Raw genomic sequence first — 21519 nt, forward strand, 5'->3', positions numbered from 1 at the left:
AGAATATCCGCCCTGTAAAGCCCGATGATAGTACATAGTTCCAAGCTACTCAGTACATTAAGACTCAGTACTTTCAGGTGATTTTAAATATGTGCCCCGCAGCAGAAGTGTAGAAGTTAGGGAACTGTACTGGGGGAAACGTAGGAACACAGACAATCTTGGATGCTGATGTGCAAAGCAGCAGTTAGGCATCGATGTCTTTTGTAGATATAGCCACAAGTAAGTGCAGAAAGGTTATATTTTCTCCTTGATTTCTTTGCCAGCATCCTACTGCTAATGGAGTGCAACCTGCTGTGGGAAGCATCCCGTCCTAAATTTATACCCAGCGTATCTCTTGAGGATCATTTTTATTTCTCCTACCCAAACTCAGATGAGCATTTGGCACAATGTAATGTATCTTTTCTGCTTGAAATATTATTCATGATTTATCATTTTCCTGCAGCATCTGACATGAGTGGAACATTCTATGTGTTCCTTTCAAACACTTGGTAAAACTGCCTCATCCCACTCACTGATGTTAGTTCTTGCTGCTGATCTCAGCCCAATAATCACACGCCTCCAGCAGCTATTTACGTTTTCATTTTCCTCCTTTCCCCCCTTCTGTTTTTTAATTTTAAAAAGGACACTGGGAACTCTATGGAGCTCTTCCTTTTTTTTCTGCCACAAGTTACACAACCGAGTGTATACCCAACAAACTAAAGGCTAAAACAAAAGGCATATGAAAAAGTAACCCTATCCAACCAAAATTTCAATATACTTCAAAAGCATATATGGACTTTGCTGTTGTTCTAAAATCATTCTTCAACAACTATATTTACAGGAGTAGCCTCTGTTCCACTTAACCAAGCTTATGCTGCCACTTCAATAGGAAGCCTGAGCCTGGCATTGCAACAAACACGCAAGTCTACGACTTCCCAACACGGGACAACTAGTTTTTCATGTACTATGGTAATATTCAGCTGTACAAAGTCATTCGCCAAAAGTCACAAAGTAGATCCATTCTAGAGTCAGAAATGGAAGCTGGGTGTCCTGGCTTCCACTTTATTGCACTATGCACCAGATTTTATTGCTTCCCAAAAGTGAAATAGCTTTAATGGAAGCAATTCTTTTGCATATATTTCTTCAGGGAGCGATGCAAGAGACACAGTAGAAACAACTTAGGAATATTACAGTCATCATGAAATCCTTTTTTATCAGTTCCTAGGGAAGAATTTTCATACATGAGTGCCTTCAATTCTACATTTAGAGTCCAAATCAGCACTGAAATATTTACATGTTTCTCTTCTATGTTCTTGATAGCAGTGTCCAAAAGCAGGTTCTGAACGTCCTACTCAGATGAGCACGTATTAAACCGGGCTTCCTACTGCTGAAGGCTGGCGCAATTAACTCTCACAAGATCTGAAACACTCTGTGACAGCACAGAAAACTTGACTTCTGAACCCAAGTACATTTTTAAAAGTTTCCCACTTTACCATATGTATTATACACACAGGGCATACAATAGAACACATACATACAGAGAAATAACTACTCAGTGGGTACCATATAGCTTATTATGTGAATCTGCATGCTTGGTTGCATTAATGCAATCAAAATATTTAAAGCTCTATCTTACCAAGGTCTGAGTGCTCTGGAACCAATCCAATCAGATTGCTATTCAAAATCTTGGTGGGGTAAGCTACTAACGGATTTTACTAAGTCTCACCTTTGCTGTCTGTAAAGTTCCGTATACTAAGAATGTCATTAAGATCCTGATAGTGGTTCTGCTTAATGTATGTTGTTTTCTCAGGAGTGTCCTGAAGCTGCATTGTGACCTCCTCCAAGTCTTTGTCCAGCTGCAAAACAGAAAGAGTACGAATCCCTAAAAATTCAAGAGTCATTGCTTCAGGTATCTGCAGTAGCTGCATAGTTTTCTATAATTAGACTAGAAGGCAGGTGGTAATGCAATTGCCACACTGTGCCAAATACAGTTTTCTTATAGCACTACAACACAACCTCTAAAAATCCTGCTACAAGTACCAAACCGCGTTCAGCTGTGATACTGCACGCAGGGCATATGAGAAGAATAAGCTTTTGTAGTTGACAGTTTAAGCAATTCAGAGGTACTGCTGAATGAGAAAGAAATGGGCATTAGAAAGCCCAGTCTGAAAAACTCTCAACTATTTATTATTTATGTGCACAAATGTGGCATACACAGCTTTAACCACTTTGTTGAGTCAATCAAATTATCAAACATACAAGAGAATATAAGTGAACTATGGCATCAGGGGCATGTCCAGCCCTGTGAGTGACTGCAGTCAACTCTACTGGGAATGTTTTGTTTTCCTAAAGATTATTTTTACTCTTTTTACCTTTCTTAGAGAAACAGACTCCTGTTATACTTTTTGTTCATGACTCTGTGTGTGTGAAATTTCGAAGAAAATCCAACTCACAGTTTTTAGTTTTGGGGCTGAGAACACTCTATACTTTTGTGATTTGAAAATTACCCCTGTGCTTTCCATCTTTTGTGTCTTAAACTGTGTAATCTGATAGCTAGCACTGAACTGCCATTGCATACATAACTTTCCAAGAGGGAAAAAAATGGAAATAAGAGGAAGGGGAAGAAACAAAAATCCCAGTCCTCTCTCTCCCCAAAAGCATCCTTTAAGACTAGAGGGAGAGGGAGAGAAGCACAGATGTTTTCTGACTGGAAGAGCCACAGCACAAACGCCGGGTTGGTATACCCCTAGCTTTTAGCACTGAGCTGAACACGGGTTGCTCTCCCCAGAGGCTAACTTGTATTCAATTGGCTACAGCCCCAGTAGAAAATAACCAGATACAAGCATCTTAATGGTGATCTGGGATGCTCTCTGTGAACAGTTGTCCGGGGTGCAGTGTCCAGAGTATGCCCCACTCACTACTGGCTTAACTGAATTTTAAAAGTGCTGAATTTAGATTTACATTGTTTCCTTACAGAACTGGGAGATAGCAACTCAAGGTAGGTAAGCCAGAGATGTAGCTGCTAGCCATGGTAGAGCATGCTCCAAATCCCCTTGACAATGAAGGGGACGGTAGCTCTTATTTGTACCTACTGATTCTGGGTATTTAATTTAATCTATTTAAGCGAAGTCTAAAGAGATCAGCAGGGCCCTGCGTGCACTAATATGGCTTAATTGCCCTGGCCAGCCTTACCTGTGATCTCCGTCATGAGCCTTGCAAGGCACAGGCTGAGTTCTTGTGAGTTAGGAGGCTTAGTAAAAAAAACTACAGTAGAATAAAGAAAGTGAAATAGCCAGTAGCCAGCTAAGCCTTCATTAAAAATTGCAAGGCTCTCACATGAAAGGGACCTGGCAAAGCTGAACTAAATTTCATTAACAAGGCAGAGATAACTTTTGCGTTTGGAGTCCTTGGTAGTCTGAGTAAACACCTTTTGGTTACCTAGGCAATCGTCATTAGTTAAGATCTGGATGAAGAAGTAATGGTTGCAATAAAATACCTTTTTTTCAAGGTATAAGAATACTTCACAGACTAGGCAAGAACAGGGTAATTTTTTCTAAGATATAGATCAGTTATGGTTATCTTGTCTCACAAAATGGGCAGTCTTCAAGGCTGATTTGTCATCATTTGAGGTCTCCTGAGCAAGGATGGGCATAATTAAAAATATACATGTTATAGCTCTAATGGAATTCATGCACTCCATATACTTAGCCTTTCTCTCGGTAGAGACTGAAGAAACTGTACGGCCTTTGTGCCAAAAGGGTCAGCTTACATGGTCGTAAAGGTCTTTTCTACCTTAAGAAAATATGTGATTCTGTTTCATGGCAGATGTAAAAACCTGTCTAGCAAGTTTTTGAGCAAACTCTCAGAAAGTCTGTGAAATAACAACAACAGCAGTCTCTGAACTCAGCCATAAACAGGAACAAAGATAGCTCTTAAGTGCCCCTGGGGCTGTGGGTCTGTTGCGCCTGCATGTAAAGGTTGCACTTCTAGAGCTATTGCTCTACGGTGCTCAGCGCGTCCATGTGAAGCAGCAGGGTAATCTGCCTGTTACAAATAAATAGGGGAAGTTTCATTTTAATTTGCTAAGGCACATTTTCATTTATCACACCTGCTAAGTATTCACCGTATTAATTAGCTATTCATATAAATCATCTGTTTCCTAATATTTTTCTATGGGGAAAGCTAATCTTTTCCTCTAAAAAGTAGTCGACATTTAAGCAGATTACAGAATTGCAACAAAAAATTAAAAAAAATTGCCTAGGCAGTATACACAATAAACAATACCTCTGTAATTTTCATTCTCAAGCGGTGGTTCTCTGACTGCAATCCTTCTAGTCGAGATGTGCTGGCCTGATTGACACTGGTGACTGATGTTGATGTTTTTGAATCTTCTTTCTTTTGATTTTGAGTGAACTGAAATCGTCTGTTCTGTGTGGCTGCATCTGGATTTGTCCTCAGTGTGATGAGCTGAAAGATTTAAAAGCTTTAAGAAATCCTGTCCACGGTTATATTTTTGCAGCTATTTCTTTTGTATCTCAAAATATTGAAAGGCAAACCAAGAGTTGCCTTCTGACTTTCAAGTACAAAATTCTGGAAAGTGACCTCTGCTTACCATGTGCTGTACTTGAGATGATTTCTGAATAACTTTACAGAATAGGCTGAACCAAAATGATTTTGCAAAGGGAAGTGTTCAAAAAAAATTAGGAAAAACTCATTTAAAATATATTTAACTGGATTTTAATTATGTTAAAAATATATTTCAATGTTTCATCAAACATATTTTTCTCCTTCATTGATATCTTTATACTTCGAAAGGATATAGTCCTTCTTTAAGAAAAAAACAACCACCAAGCCCTTCTCTTCCCAAGCACAGTTTCATCTGAAATTTCTCCTTTCCTACAGTTACAAGTAACACTCAAGCAGAGAGAGGCACGAAGCAGGAGTATTAACAGAAAGAACTCATGGGAGATTGCACTCTGGAGATAACAGAAACTTAACTAGGCTTTAGTGACCCAAAATAAACCAAATTTTTTCAAATAAATTAAATAAGCCACTTAAAAAAAGTTAACCTTAAACATATTTAATTTAAGCAAATATAAGTAAGATTTAACATTCAGTGACAACATGAAAATATCACCTCGACATGAGGAGAGAAAGCTACTAGCTGTTTGACAAGGGGGAGGGAGCTTCTCAGATTACTCTTGAGAATACAGAATTTATCATTACTTGCCAAGCAGCATACATATGTATTTGTATATAGACAAAGCTGAAGGAGCTCCCTGCCCTGAGAGCACAGGCATGGCAACATAAATCAAAAGGTGTTGAGTTTGAAAAGAGAGAAGGGGCAATCATTTTGTAAGCACAACCCAGCCAGATTTTGTGGTATAGCCCCATTTTGGAATTGGTTCCTCTTGTTCTTCAGAGCATAAAACTGTTCTGCAGCTGCGGTGGCATGAAAGAAGGACCTAACTTCTGATAGAGAGAGATCTGGCTGATCAGATACTGAAGCACTTGGTCTCTGGCATGTATTTACAGACCAAGTCTGCAGATCGGGATGATGCTTGAAGACAATAAATTTCCTTTTTCAGGTGATAAAAATGATGGAGAAGGCTGAGGTACTCAATGCCTTCTTCACCTTAGTCTTTACTGGTAAAACTGGCCTTCAGAAATCCCAGACCCCTAAGACCCATAAAGCAATCGAACACAACAGGTTCACGCAAACTGATGAGGTGTACCCCTGAGGACTAAGGGAGCTGTCATTGTGAGGCCACTCTCAATTACCTTTGGAAGATTATGTTGACTGGGAGAGTTCCTGAGGACTGGGAGAAAGGAAATGTCACAGCTGTGTTCAAGAGAGATGAGAAGGAGGATCTGGGGAAATACTGCCTGGTCACCTTCACCTCAGTCCACAGAAGGTGCTGCAGCGAATCCTCCTGGGAATCATTTCCAAACATATTAAGAGCAAGAAGGTGATTAGAAGCCATCATCATTGATTTATGAAGGGGAAATCCTGCCTGACCAACCTGATAGCTCTCTTCAGTGAGATGTCTGGGCTGGTAGATGAGGAGAGAGAGTTAATTTTTCTTGACTTAAGCAAAGATTTCAATACTGTTTCCCATAACATCCTCACAGTCAAACTGATGAAGTAGTGACTAGGTAAGTGGCCAGTGAGGTAGACTGAAAACTGGCTGAACTGCCAGGCTCAAAGGATTGCAGAAGCCAGTCACTAGTGCTGTACCTCAAGGGTTCACGCTAGGACCAATACTGTTTATCTTCTTTATTAGTGACCTGGATGGTGGGACAGAGCACACCCTCAGCAAGTTTACAGATGATCCTCAGAGAGGAGGAGGGGTTGATACACCAGATGATTGTGCTGCCATTCAGTGGGATGTCAAGAGACTGGAGATCTGGACCAACAGGAATCTCCTGAAGCTGAGCAAAGGGAAATACCAAGTCCTGCCCTTGGGGAGAAAAAAACCCCAAGCACCCACCAAAACAGGCTGAGGGGTGTTTGGCTGGAAAGCAGTTTTTCCATAAAGGCACTGGGGATTGTGGTGGACACCAAGTGGAACATGAGCTGACAGTACCCTGGGCCAATGGAGGCAATCCTTCCTTTCCACTCAGCCCTGGTGAGAGCACACCTGGAATGTTGTGTCCAGGTTTGAGCTCCATAGTACAACAGAGTACTAAAGAAAGCCCAGTGAAGGGCCACCAAGATGCTGAAAAGGATTGGAGCCTTTATGATACAAGCAGAGGCTGATGATTTTTTAGCCTTCGGATAGAAGAGATCGGGGGGACATTATTCCTGTGTATAAATACGTGATGGGAGAGAGTAAAGAGGATGGAGCCAGACTCTTAGTGGTGCCCAATGAAAAGAAGGGGGGCACAAACTGAAAACCAGGAAATTTTATTTAAACATCAGAAAAAAACATTTTCTACTGTGAGCATGGCCAAACGCTGGTATAGATGCTCAGAGAGGTTGGGGAGTATTCATCCCTGGAGATAATCAAGACCCAACTGCTCAAGGCCCTGAGTAACCTACTGTAGTTGAGTCTTCCTAGAGTCCCCTGCCTCTCCTCCCCCACATTTCTTTCTTTGATTCTAATTAGCCTGGTTGTAATGACTGGTGTGTCTAACTCCCAGACCAAAAACTGCATTAAAATCAAGTTAAAGGTGAAGAAGGGTAATTACAAGGCTTCTTAAATTAGCAGGCAAAAGTGTTACAAGATAAAAGCTCTGCAATTTGATGTGGTCTAAGTTCAAACTGAATATAACATAGAAGTATAGCCATCCATCAATTGACTCATCTTCATTTAGGAGTTTATAGCTAAAGACTGGATGTTTTGCCACAAGGACATATGCTCTAATGAATACATTCACACGGTGTGGATTAGATGGAAAAGTCCATGGGCAATGTTGTTGGCTCACACTGTACAAGGGATGAGATTAGATGAGCTTTTTTCTTTTTTCCTGGCCATAAAGTCAGTGGAACTTGTGTCTTGCTGCCTCACATCTGTGCAGTTTCAATTTTGACAAAGAGTCAATGCTGAATATCTATAAAGAGCCAATGCCAAATAAGCAAAAAATCCTACCAACACAGAAAATTACTGTTTTAATCCTGGCCCCCTAGAACTGATTTTGCCTTGCTGCTCTACAGGAAACTGGATCAGAATTAATGTGTTAATGCCATTGCAGCCAACCATGGTATGCACTCAACGGGTGACAAGAAGTGAGCACAGTGTTCTGTCTCAAAAGGGGTGGAGTAGAAAAAATGGAAGGACATGGAGTTTAAGAAACATGGATAAACATGGGAAAATTAATTCATGAAGAGAGAATACATATTAGGATTTTTCTTTTAAAGAAGAGTATGCTGAAAAATACTATAGACCTGTTGGCCCTTAAAAAGATAATTAGACATAGCAGTTAACTTCTAACAGGAAAAATATAAATAATGTATGTTTGAATTCTGCAGATCACTTCTACAAGATATCCTTGAACCCAGAAATCTATAATAGTTTTAAAAATGTTTGAACATTTTTTGATCGGATAACAAGAATGTCTACAGTTACTGTAAGTAGGATGCAGTATAATGCATATCAGCATTTGTATTTGAGGATACCTTTAAATGGAGAGAGTGATGAACATTTTTTCCCTGATCTATCTTACTCTATTGTGGGATTTTCCTCATGTTTTTCTGAGACACTTGGTGCTGAACGAAATGCCAGTGGATGAGGTGGACATTTAACTGGAGAAGTATAATAATTGCCATGTTATAAGTAAATAAGATGATTAGTAGAGCTGACAAGAAGTAGGGGGAAAATGTCATGTTTCTTTCCCTACATCATTGTTTGCCTACATCATTGAATAGTTGCCTATTCAGATTCAGAAAAAGGGCTATGGGGCAAAATTGAATTCCAGCACTGTTGGCCCGGGAAACTGCTGAAGATTAGTTAAAAGGAATGTGTTTTACTCTGTGTAGCAGAGAAGTAGAAGTACTCACCTCGCCCAAAACCACGTTACTGCTTGCATCTGTCTGGCCACTGTTTAATAAATGAAAAAGTGCAATCTTCCAAGTCCTCAGTATCATCTCTTGTGCTTGGTGAGCCACAGGCTTTAGTATTTCACCAGCAATCTTCCTATATTGCCAAAATTGTACTAACTGGCTACATACTTGTTAAGGGGAGAGATTTGATGCCTGCCTCACACTGACATCTTACCTAGACGTACAAACTGTGTGGTGTCAGATCTAATCCTCTATAGGGTCCAGACAGGCTATTGTGAAACCTGTGCTGGAGCAGGTTGCAGGGAGAAAGTGCTTGCCAGCCGTCCTGCTGCAACTGTGGTACAGCATGGCGAGAAGAAATGTAGGGCAAAATATACGAGTGCAAGAAGAACTCTCCAGCTGTGAAAGCACTCACATGGGCATTGGAATTGCTGCATTCCAGCTCCTGCTTCAACCTTTTTTTTGTACCTTATCCAATGACCATTTTTAATGCAAAATAGCTAACCATTTGGAAACCTGACAATACATGGAATAGGACAAAGTACTTCATGCTAGAAGGCTACGGGTCATGTTTGTATTTTGAGTAGAAAGAACTGAGAGGTAAAATGAGGGCAGGGTAATTGGGGTTTAAAAGAAGAGCAGGTGAAGGGGTTAAACAAGGAAACAGAAAAGTCATTTCAGAGCCTGTGGCAGCAGAAAAGAAGGATGGGCAAAGGAGCGTGAAAGCAAAGGGGCAGAAAGGCATGTCACAGCATTAATAGTATTTTCTTTTTGAAGAGAGTTCTGACATTCTGTGGAGGTATTTTTGGCATCAGAGTTTTAATATGCATTTTCATACAGCTTACACACTTAAATCTTGCAGTATTTCGAAGTACTCTCCATTGTTGGGTTTGTGAATGTTCCCTTAATTTAGAATGAAGTTGTGATTCTTCCCTAAGATCCAGAATAAAAATATGTCTGTACAGCTTTTTAATATTTGAGAAGTGAATCGCAGAACTTGTAAAAACATCCTGGTTAGTCAGTCCTGGAGAACGAATTTCTTTGCTTTTTTGTAGATCAGAAGTCAGCTTCTGTTACTAGTCTGTGCCTCTAATTTCTTTCAAAGGGAACACTTTGAGATAAATTTATTAGCTTGTTTCTTTTACACATATAGTTCTTGGTCCCCCTGTTAGAACCATCACCAGGGATGCCACTTAGCACCAGAACCTATTCACTATAATTTGCTCAATGCATTGATTGAACATGGACCAGTAAAAAGTCACAATTTTTTTATCATTACTCATTTGAAAAACCTAAAAACAGATTCCAGAGGTGAAAGGACCTGCATCTTGACTCTTGCCTCGCAAATGTTTCAGACATCCAACTGCACACACATCTGATTTGGGGTGATAAGCTAGGTTTATGCAAGTCACTTAAAATGAATACAATTATACATTTTACTTCAAAATATCAAATACATTCTCCAGAACTTGAGGCTTTGCTAAAGTAAGCTTACGTAGAAACCAGTTTTCCCTTCATTCAAGATCTGTCACACTCATGTCTAAAACTTAACTTCGCAAGTGAAATGATCGAGTTCCAGCCCTCTTTGGGTAAGTGTCTTCTCAGTTCTTCCAACAATGCACAACAAACATATCCTCAGAGCCCAAAAGAGCAAAAAGAAATGAAAGCATATACCTCCCAGTCTGTGCCTCACTTAGTCCATTAATATACCCGTTAATATCTTCAGTGTCAGCATTTGCAGCGCACGTACAGTTTTCCTCTGAAGTACTGATAGAGCCTATTGTACCACCATACTTGAATACCTTAAGAGATTTCGACATAGTTGACCTCACAGCATGCCAGTGAACTAAAAAGGTCTTACTGTTTTGTAGTTACAGAAGCGGAGATCCTGATTATCTTGCTTATGGTACATAAGAAACGTGGCAGAGTAGACAACAGGACCTGTCCCTCCTGAATCCCCACTTATCACCCTTTCCAAAAAGTTCCTAAAAGTTGGAAACGGAGACTATTCCATTGAAATTACAGAAAACAACCTTTGTTTCCCCAGTCACAGATTCAGTAAAGATACAGGCATTAGGAACGCATGTATTCACACTGCTGTAACTTTGCATATTCCACTTTCTCTGAAATCTCATGAAGCTTTGTTCTTCCTCTCAGGATTCAGAGACAAGAGAGTATAGATGGGCTTGGTTTAGAATTCACATACATCCCCTGTACTTGACAAGGCAATGAACTTTTACCTATTAAATCACAATTACAAAACAGAAGGAAAAAAATCCAGACCCATGCTAAACAATTTCACCTACCTTAGGTACAAACACAAGGCAGAGAGTAATGGTGCTGCAGAATATTATGACTAAAGCAACGATGCAGAACTGCACATTGGGTTGGTCCCGAGTAAGGAATGATACAGCAGCACCAATAATGCACATTATCCCCACGTTGTAGACACTCATTCCGATGTACTTGCTATCATTCAAAGCAGGAATGCTGACATTTCGTGTCTCCCAGGCTAGGAAACACCCGAATAACTGAAATGGTAAAAGAAGGAAAAAAGATGATAATTATAAGAGGAATTGGCTGACATCCAGAAAAAGCATTAATTTAAAACTGATATGTTTTCTAACTTGACAAATATAGGTGATATTACAATACAGAGATACACACCTACGTTTTACCCAATATCTAATTACCTATGTGATTTGTTTTGCTCACTAGGACAGATCCCTGCTCTCACAAGAAAAATGTGAACCTTGGAATTAGTCATGATGGGAACAAATTTCTCTAAATGCAATGGCTATCTTTATTTTATACTTTTAGTAATTTTTAAAGACAGTCCTTCCTGTTTATTTCCAAGGATTCCAGTAAAGATATAACGGGCGTTGTTCTTCTAGCTATTTTTAGCAGCTGTTCTCAATACACTGTTATCAATCCAGTTATTTGTTATATGATTATCAGTTACATCAATAAACAGCAGTGCCAAGATGTGTCCTATGGGAGACAAACACACAATGTAGAAAGTGTCACCCTAGTTGTTCAGACTGCAATTATAATGTCTTTTATTATAGTGGGAGTTGGTAATGGCCTTTCAATTGCAGTTGTCTAATGATTTCTGGCATAAAACATTCTTGTGGCAATTTTTTGTTTGCTTTTTCCTTTGGTGTATTTTTGTTTTAACCCCTTTGTTATTTGCAATATGCTTTTGCAATTCAGCAGGGGAAAGTCTTTAGTGTAAGGAAGCCATCTTCATCCCTTGAAATTTAATTAGATTTTTCTACAACATGAACTGCTGCAAATTAATATTTTCTTTCTCTTGCATTCCTCAGAGATATTCTGGCAATGCAGTAAAACCATAAACGAACTCAAGACATTGTAAATAGGTAACCCAGACTACAGCCTAAGGCAAAGCCCGGTAAGAGTGTATGGTGCCCTGGGAAGAATGGCAGACAGCAGATGGTATTGGGGGGAAGGGAAGGACAGAGAGAGGAACCATCACTAAGACCCAAGACATGGTTTCTGTGTTTTCCAGCTTTTTCTGATCACACTGCAGGGACAGACAAGAAGGAGGAAGAAAAAAGGTGCACTCCCACTGACTTTGGCACCCTTCCTCCCAGACCATCACATTGTCCACTGCCATGTCATTGAGATAATCTTCTCTTTTATACAACTGCAACCCATGTGGTAATCCATGAAATTAGAGGTCTATGATGATGTCATTTGTGGATTAATTGCAGTTGCCTAGTGCTTTTTTTCTGTGGGAAAAAACATTAAACATTTCAAAGGCAAATAACCTGGAGTAGAACACTATTTGGTTGCCAGTCAAGAAAAAGAGTTGGGAACTGACAGATTTATGTTTGCTGTACAAACTCAGTTTTACCCTTACGTGCTTTCAACTGTAGTGACAACTGGACATTAACAACTGCAAATTTCCTTGATTATTAGCTCAGTTTTTACCTCAGCTAACAATTGCAACAAACCCAACCATTTGTGACTCAGCAGCTTTGCACTCCCACAAAAACTAGCAGGCTGCAGCCACCTACCTACTCACCCAGGCACTTCAATCCAGGACCTACTGCCAAACTGCCAGCCCTACCTTCCCTGTCTGCTAGCTTATTTCATTCTCTTGCCTACAGCACATATGTTACCCTGCCACATGTTCATGAGCAGACCCGGCTGGAAGGCTTTGGCAGATTAGGCACCTACTTTCAGCCCATGGCGTGTGGCAGGCTGGAAGTGCTGCCTATTCCAGGCAAGCCTCTTGCTCACTCACTTTCCAATGCTGCCATCACTGCTGCAATCTGAGTCAAGATATGTAGGCAGGGGTGGTCCTTCCCAACAACAGCCGAATCAGCTGCCCTTGCGATCCTTACCCAAGTCTTCCTCAGCACCATTCCCACCCTGCCCCCTCCACACGCTCCTGCAGGACATGGGTCCTCTCCAGGGCACTCCCTTGCCTCCTTGTCACAGGCCTACCTCTTCTGTTTTACCCATCTTCTCTTGTAGGACTAGAGCCCACACCTCATCCCAGTCCCTTGCCTCTTCCCTTGCCCTTCCCAGCAGCCTAAGCAGTGCAGGAAGAAAAGTAGTGGCTGCTGCAGGAGGAGCATGGGAGGGGGCTGCTCTTGATGGGTCAAGGTAAATGTAGACAGCTACCTGGAGGAGAGTGAGGGTCACAGAGCCATTCCGGTAGGGCAGTTGAGGTGGCTAAGCCATTTATCGAGCTGGGTAGCTTTGTGCCAGAGAAGCAGCTCATCCCCTAATACATTTTCTAGAGCCCCTCAGGTAACCAAGATGATGCTTCCAGCGAGGAAGGATGCAGGCAGCACTCCTCTGCTGTTGGGTCTGGCACCGTGCACAGATGGAGCAGGGAACGTACAGACTCCTTTACAGGCTCTGCAGAAGCAAATCGCCCACCATATTGACCTGGCTGCACTGGGGATGTATACCAGTGACACCTTTATTCAGGATACAAACATATTCCTCCCAGACACTCCACTGTCTCAGCGGTTGCTTGTTCTGCATTCCCTGCACTCTTGCTGCCGTGCAGCTCAGCTGTGCTGCAAATTCACACTTTGCCAGCCCCTGAACTGACAAACAGGCTGGTCTGGGCTGAGCTGTTTTGAGGGATAGAAGGAAACCTTGTGTGTGTGTGTGTGTGTATCATGTTTTTAAAGGGATGAGACCCTGATTAACTGTGGAGAAGATTTCTATCTTCTCTTGCTACAATTAATTATTAATGAGATTTTTAGGGTTGTAGGTCATCCCTCACTCTCCCCTACTTCTCCCAGTATGAACAGATTCCCTTCCAAAAGCATTATTCTGGGAATACAGCCAACATAGTTAAATGAGGCCAGCACTTATTACAAATAATGGGCATGAATTTATAGCTGAGGCAGTTATAAAGTGATCTAAAATATCAATTATAATGGAAAAAGATCATTTGAACAGTGTTGTGGGGGTTATGGTTTGGCCCATTCTCATTTATAATTGAGAACAGCACGGAAAACGGTTAAGTATCTTCCAGATGAAAGAAAGATATTTATTTATATGATAACTAAAGAAAGGGAGAGGCTCTTGCAGCAAGTGGGTTCCCTCAGAATGATGCACTATAAATTTGAGAGCATTGTTTTTAATTTTTATCGGCATTTTGGGCAAAATGCTTGCCTCAGGAAGAGCTCTCTTTTTCTAAAAGTCACAGCTCATCTTTGAGACTCAAACATGGATAAAAGCTGGGAGTTTTTTGCAGCCTGCTGCCAGGACAGGGTGATCACAGAGGTGCTCCTTGTTTGCCTGCTATAGGTGCCTGCAGGGCTCCATGGGGTTAGTAAGATTTCTCCTCTCAGATAGAGCCTTCCTGAGGAACACAACACTTTGCTTTCCCTCCATCTGCCCTTCTCATGTTCCCCCTTCCTGAGGCTCAGCCAATCTGCACAAACAAAAGATTCACTTTTATGACCGCAAAAATCCTGAAAATCCCTAAAATGTCTTGGTTGAGGAATGGGATGCAGACATTGTTAGTGAAAGGTCCAGATTTCTGTGGTTCCTTGACAGGTTTTGAATATGAAACATATGAGCTCCAATTAAAAACATGGACTCTCAGTACTCCAATTCAGCTGCTCTCTACTCCTGGTACCTAAACTTTAAACATTAATCTTCCCCAGCTATGTAAATCACGCTTCTTATTATGCTTGGGGACATAAGTCTTGAGACGGCTGTGCAATTTAAGGACCATTTGCTATTTAAGGCCTGCTGGGATTTGCAACACAGCTGTTTCTCCTCCTATTGCTCCTGGAGGGCTCAAGCTGGTAAAGGCTTCTCAGAGCACGTCTACCGCCTTGGGCCCCACACAAAATACAGCGTCAGCCATCTTCGTTCAAGACAATGATGCTGGTGATGACCATTGCATAGCTTTGTGTTTGGACAACATGGCACAATTCCAGATTTTGCCTGAGATATGTTCCCCAGCCCCAGACTAGAGAAGGAGCTTCAGAAGGAGCTCTCAAATCTCTTTCAGAGCTGTCAGATTTTATCTAATGAGAGACTGACTGTCTTAATTACTTGGGCACTTGTGTGGGTTGCTAGTTCTGATCTCTGCTGAGAATTCTGATTAAACAGTCTTTAGAGAAGGCATGCATGAACACACTGGGATGGAGGCAGGCAGCTTTTAGCAGTGCTGATGTGCTAGATTCGGAGAGGGGTAGGACACATCTGTCCCCACTGTTTTATACCAGCTCGCTTAGGCAGCTCCTTGCCTTACAATTCCCACCTTGAGGCTCCTGATGGATCCTGTGCATCACAGAAGGAGTTTGAATAACTCAGGGCTATACATTCTCCTATAGAAAGCAGTTACCTAAAAGTTAAGGAGCACAATAGTCTATTGTCAAGTCTAATGGTCTAATTAAAGTCCCTTTGGGGTTCTCAACCAAAGACACATTGAGAATGCAACTAGGAAGGCTTCTTACATCGTTGTCATTAACTTAAAGCCTTTTCCCATTTTGGTCTACTAAATACACATCTTGTTGACGTAGAACGTGTCATAAAATGTTTTGGGTTTTCTCTGAAGGTATGGGCTATACAGGCAAGATTGGTTTGTTTCATCTTCTGTTTGAGGGTAGGCAGCTTCCATTGCATTACATTGATTTAGAGTATTACCTTTGTAGTAGTTGATATGGTGGGTTTAGGCTGCGTAGTCAGTGCACCTAAAAAGGCTGTGAGACAACCATTGTAGAAATTTGGGGAAAACAGTATCTGAAGACAATGGAATTATACCACTGACTAAAGACAGAATTCTGGTCACTGAGAGAAATCCGTATTAAAGTCTTAGAGGGATAACAGGACTACGGAGAATACAATATTTGTGTTTACAGAGTTTAACAGGCAAACTTTAATTTTTAAAAATCTTGTACTGACTAAATGGTGATAGCTGGGAATATAATAAAAGTGTTTGTAGATGAAGTATTGGAAAACATTTAACACTGTTTTTCAAAACTCTACTAGCTAGTTCATTTTAAAACTTGTTCAACAGAATTACTGCTAAACACAGTAACGATTGCTTACTGATCCACAACATACATTAATACAATCAAGTGTCCAATTTGCTATTGCACTGCATAGACTGGCAGATGACGGGCAGGAAATTATTTATCCTCCTATATTCCCGCTTGCCCTGTACTGCCCTTAAACCATTTTGTCTATATGTTTCATTTCAAAATCATGTCTGCTTATACTTTGAACATGGGTTACGAGCAGTATTAGGAAAGAAAGATAAAGAAAGAGAATTATACTGAGGCTATCAGACAAGAGCAGAGAAATACCAGAGGAAAAGTCTCCAGTCTTGTCAGAAGTCATGCTTGCCAAAAGCTAGAGGGTATGGCTTTGCAAAGGTTATGTATTGGACCAGGCTGCAGCTTTGCAGCTAATTACCGTATTGTAGTAGCACTTGCTGAGCTCACTTGTGGATCATAGCCCTGCTGTGCTGCATGAAAGAACAAAAGCAAACCTTTACTTCAAAGATCTTACATCTGGGGATTTTTGTTTTGGTTTGGTTTTGGGGTTTTGGGTTGTGTTGTTCTTCTAGCTAGATTACTGGGAGCTTTCCCCTCCTGCTGCCCCTTAAAACAAAGGCAGTTCTGGACTCCGGCCTGTAAACACCTCAGGCTGAAGTAACTGTGAAGCTGGAGTTGTGGGTTTCTCTACTCATGTTCACTCATTAAATCCAGATCATCACAGACATAGGCACATTTTTATTTCAGTGAAATGGCTGCAGATTTTTTTCAATGAGAATTATCAAAACTAAAAGAAAAAAAAGCATTTTAATTTTCAGGTTTTCACTGGTCAATTGGGTAGTAAAACATACTGAGCAGTTTTCAGGAAGATATATACAAAAGTGGGGTTTTTTTAATCGCCAGCACACCAAGCAAGGTAGCAAACTGAAAGACAAAAGATAAGATACCCTTGTAGGTCTCCTACCTTCACAGTCAGTACAATCTGACGTTAAACCGTCACTCACTCCCCTGATCAGGTATGAGTCAGCTGTGTATTCAGTTCGTTTTCACAGCTGCTCTGGATAGACAGTATTAAAGGGAAGCTTAATATTTCTATTAAGCATTAGGATAATTGCTAAATATTTTTTTAATTGCAAGATACGATATTCAGCTATTCAGCAGAAAGGCTTTCTTCGTAAAGGTCTTGGCAAAGCCCTTTATGCTGCAGGGCACTTAGTATGGTCCTGCCCAGAGCAAGGTGGAAAAGCAGCTGCACAAAGCTACGGACAGTAACATGCATCCAGATAAAATTTTCCACTTTATACTCCAGTCTCCCAAATCAACAGGTTAATAAAATCTTTTCCCTTGTTTGTATTCAGACTGCATTTGACTTTCTTGCATATAACTTCTGCTTAGTCACATTATAGTAACTAAGTTGAAACAAATAAGAAATTGGTTATTAGTGAATATCCATTTGGAATAGTTTTATATTGTCTCTGGCATAAGATTACCACAGACAATCACAGCACTGTAAAACGATCAAACATCTCTGATAAAAACAAGTGTGTGCTACAATTTAAATCTATTTTGGCTATAAAAAAATTGATGCCAAGAGACGTGTAAAGGAATACTGCAATATCTGTAATATCTCAAGAATATATTTGAAATTTCCTTATGGTCATAGCAGGGAAAAATTTATCCTACAAAACCATATCGTAATTTATGTTTTGGATGCTAAAACACTGTCAATGTTTTTTTAAAGATATAACAAATACCTAGTACCACTATAAACTACCTTCCCCCACCACAAAACTTAACCATCTTCCTCTCTAATGATTGTAAGATGGGACAGATGGGTTGGTGCTAAACCCACCATAAATATGAGTTGGAATCATGCAAAGTAATTGAGAAGGCAGAAGTCCCTTCTTCTGAGTACTCTTTTCAATCATGAAGAGAATTAGGAAAGAATGCAAGTAAATGTGTTAAAAGAAAAGGTATTAAGGTAAAAAAAAGGTATTAAAAAGTATTGTGTTAAAATCAAAGATATTTTCAGAAAATAATTAGGAATTTTAACATAGTCTAGAGACTATTCAATTTTTCTACACAGAAAAATTCTTAACTTTATAAAGAGATTAATTAAGAATAGACAAATTTTTTATATAGTATCGTAAGATAGTTGGCAGGGACTTGAAGGAATCATCTAGTGCAACCTCCTGCTCAAAAAGCAGGCTCAGCTGCAAGGTCAGACCAGGCTGCTCACAGCTTTACCCAGTCCGGTCTTGAAAACTTCCAAGGATGAGGGCTGATCAGCCTCCCTGGGCAACCTGCTCCACTGCTTCACTTTCCTCAGAGCAAAAAAGTTTTCTTGATATCTAGTTTCTATTGAGTAAATATAGCAAAACGGTAAAAATGAGGAGCGCAGGTTTCACACCACAGCTGTACTGTTCATCAGCAGCTCCTGGGCTAGATGTACAGAGAGGCCTCAAGGACCTGAAGTGGTAGTGAGAAGCCACATTCAGCATCCAGCAAGGATGGTCAGGCTGTCCCTCAGGATCATCTGTAGGTGCCCAAACGCTGTTAATGCCCTCGTTTCTGCTTCTTTGCAAGCTAACTGTTGCCTGCACTCTGGCTGGGTATTTGCTTACCGGTGCCTGTCGCACAACCCAACCTCTGCTGGATATCAGAGAAGAGGCATTTCAGGATAGCAAGGTCCATGTACCCTGGCCATGCTGCTCTCCCCTCCTGCCCACCGAGGCAAGAGCACCAAGTGCTGACTGAAGACTGTGGCGCTGGGCACTGACTGCCGCCCAGACTCTAAACCATGGTACTTAACTCCTTTTTGCAAATCTACTTCCAAGTGCATAAAACATTGGAAAAGTAATGTTTATAGATTAGCCATCAAAACCAAGGAAGCTATTGGAGAAGGGAGCAGGAGAACCAACAGGAATATTTTCAAATAGCAACTGAAAGATGTTTGGGCGTGTGCTGTAAACGATCTGCCCTAAACTTCATAAACGTAAAGAAGTTTTCCTTACCTTAAAAATTGTTTTGGATATTGTGGAATTTAATACAAACAAGCAATAAAATTGGATGAAGACTAGACAGAATGTAACAAGGGTTAAAAAGAGGAAATTCGTAATAATGATTATGAGTTAAATTTCTAAAATACAGATAGTGGAAAGGGAAGTTAAATATATAGTAGAAAATGAATGGCTAGCAGCATTAACAGAATTCATAAAGATTTCTAAAAATGTATGTGGAGAAAAAGGAATCCTAATAATGATTCATTCCTTGGAAGATCACAAATTCAATAGTAATGGTGCAGGATAAGATACGCTTAATGAATATTTCTGTCCTATATTCATATAAAGATGGAACAATGCATTCACGTCTCACTAAAACAGTGAAATGCAGCTTATTCCAGCAGTAAGAGAGCTCTTGAAAACCCTGTCAAGACAAGCTGTTGTAATCAGAGGGATCCGGTAACTTGCATGCAGGAGTTTTAGGAACTGATTTAGAAGTTGTCTGGACTGCTGGACTTAATTGTTGATATTTATTGGAATTCTGGCAAAGCTCCACTTAAGATATAAAGCGGCCATAGGAAAAGAGAAAGTGGAACATCTTCAGTGATTACAGAGCTATTACGGTAATTTCTATCCCAAGCAAATTAATGAAATGGCTGATAGGTGAACTCAGGCAATAAATGACAAAAAAAAAAGATAGCGATATAATTCAACATGCTATTATTTTTTTTTCAATGAGATTGCAAGACAATAAAGATAATCACATTTATGCAGCTTACTTGGATTTCTCAGTAGTGTTTGTCTTAATACTGCACGGTATTGTTATTTAAAAACAGTATGTTATAAAACCAATACAACAAATTTAAACTGATTGAGGTCTAGGTGATAGATCTCAATGTGTAGCTATTAATGAGAAGCTACTGAAAGAAATGATAGGTTTCCAAAAATTCCTAACCTAATGCTGTCGCAGATTTGTACATTGACTTGAAGGAGGCTATAATATCATGGCTGAAAATGATGCAGAGGAAGCAAAGGTGGAGAATGGTAAACGATTAATAGATGTCATTTTCATAAAGCAGTAAGATTTTTAGAAAAGTCACAGAAATTTGGCTAGACTTAGGGTAGTTTGTATAGAAATAAAGGTATCAGGTAATTTTAGAGAAATATATGCAAGACCCACCAAGGTTCAAGGTTTGGAAGTCAGAGCTAGACAAATTCAACTTAGTGATTAGAGAGCCTCAGGAAGCAGAGGGATCCTTTCAGACTTGAAATTAAGATTGAACATTATCCCAAAGATATACATTAGTTGAATTAATACTTTATTTGGCTTCATAAATCAATTATGGAGTTGTGTCATGCCGTATGTCAACTATAGTGACCAAAAGAGAATGCTGGGATATGAATCAGTAGAAGGAATTAAATTTTTTATTCTTAGAGACCTTTACCAAGTCCCATGATGTATATACATCAGTTTTTCCTATCTCCACCATGACATGCTGATTTTTTCATTCTTAGCAAGGTTAGCTAAGGATGATATGTTAAAAACTGTGTATATCAGAAGTAGTCAGTAATATTAGTTATAGCTTAAAAACCCCTCAATTAACACTTACAGGGTAAAAGTAGGATTTGATACGCAGAGCAACAGCTAAACTGAAAATATACCTTGGCCTTGAAAGCCTGTTTCTCAGTAGCTGAATAATATGCAACTGTAATAATACGTCAGCAACAAAATGAAACTTCCAACATATGTACATCTTGAGTCTAATGTTAATTAAACACATTATCAGGAAGAGGGGAATCAAACCGTAGACAAGCCTAGCATGTGTGGTTAATAAGCAAAGTGCCCTAGAGGAGTCCGATCCATCCTTAATCTGGTATTGTTCTGGCTGAGATCAGAAAAATAATTCATACCCCTCAGAAAGATGTTAGTGCGCTCACTAATAAACTGGCAAGTTTAAGATGGTGTGATTTCTATCATCCTTTGGAATAAATGAAATAAAGGTACTTTTCAACCATGTCTACAACATCAGAAATCAAAAGCTAGACATACTGCAACTGATGGTCACCATGTACACACAGACAGACCTTGAATTGTATGTAGCCTTTTAGAAGCTGAACCTGATGGGAAAAAAACCTGAGTCCCATATATGTGATGGGACTTGGCTAGGGTCACTAAGAAGACAAAGGCAAGATTTAGGATGGTCGTCTTATTATTATTCTCTGGTCATCAGTCCTGAGGAATCTGAATCCAGTAGCTGAGAAGTCTTGGTGCAGTTAGCAAGCATTTCCTCACATCCCTCTATAGAAAGAACTTGTGCATCCTGGCAAGTAATGCCTTCCCTTATTTTGCCTTGCCTTGCCTTCCCTGCCCTTTCCTGCCCTTCTGTGCTCTGCCCTACCCTGAGTGACTTACTCACTGCATCAGTGCATTTAAGTCACCAGAAGGGACAGTATTACTTTATATCTTCAAGCCAAAAAAGAAAAGTACTTTTTTAGGTTAACCCAATTTTTTGGCCTTTTGCCTCATTGA

General features: G+C 40.1%; 1 protein-coding gene across 1 annotated transcript in view; it reads right to left on the reverse strand.

Annotated features, from left to right (window-relative positions):
* Positions 1–21519, reverse strand: part of GABBR2 (gamma-aminobutyric acid type B receptor subunit 2) — a 487639-nt gene that overhangs the window by 14966 nt on the left and 451154 nt on the right. The window contains exons 15-17 of the mRNA XM_075142314.1: positions 10789–11013; positions 4264–4446; positions 1706–1835 (exon numbers count right to left, since the gene is read on the reverse strand). Of these exons, the coding sequence (XP_074998415.1) occupies positions 1706–1835; positions 4264–4446; positions 10789–11013 (538 nt within the window). The remainder of the gene's footprint in view (positions 1–1705; positions 1836–4263; positions 4447–10788; positions 11014–21519) is intronic.

Source organism: Calonectris borealis, chromosome 2 (genome assembly GCF_964195595.1).
Source record: "Calonectris borealis chromosome 2, bCalBor7.hap1.2, whole genome shotgun sequence".
Classification (NCBI taxonomy): Eukaryota; Metazoa; Chordata; class Aves; order Procellariiformes; family Procellariidae; genus Calonectris; species Calonectris borealis.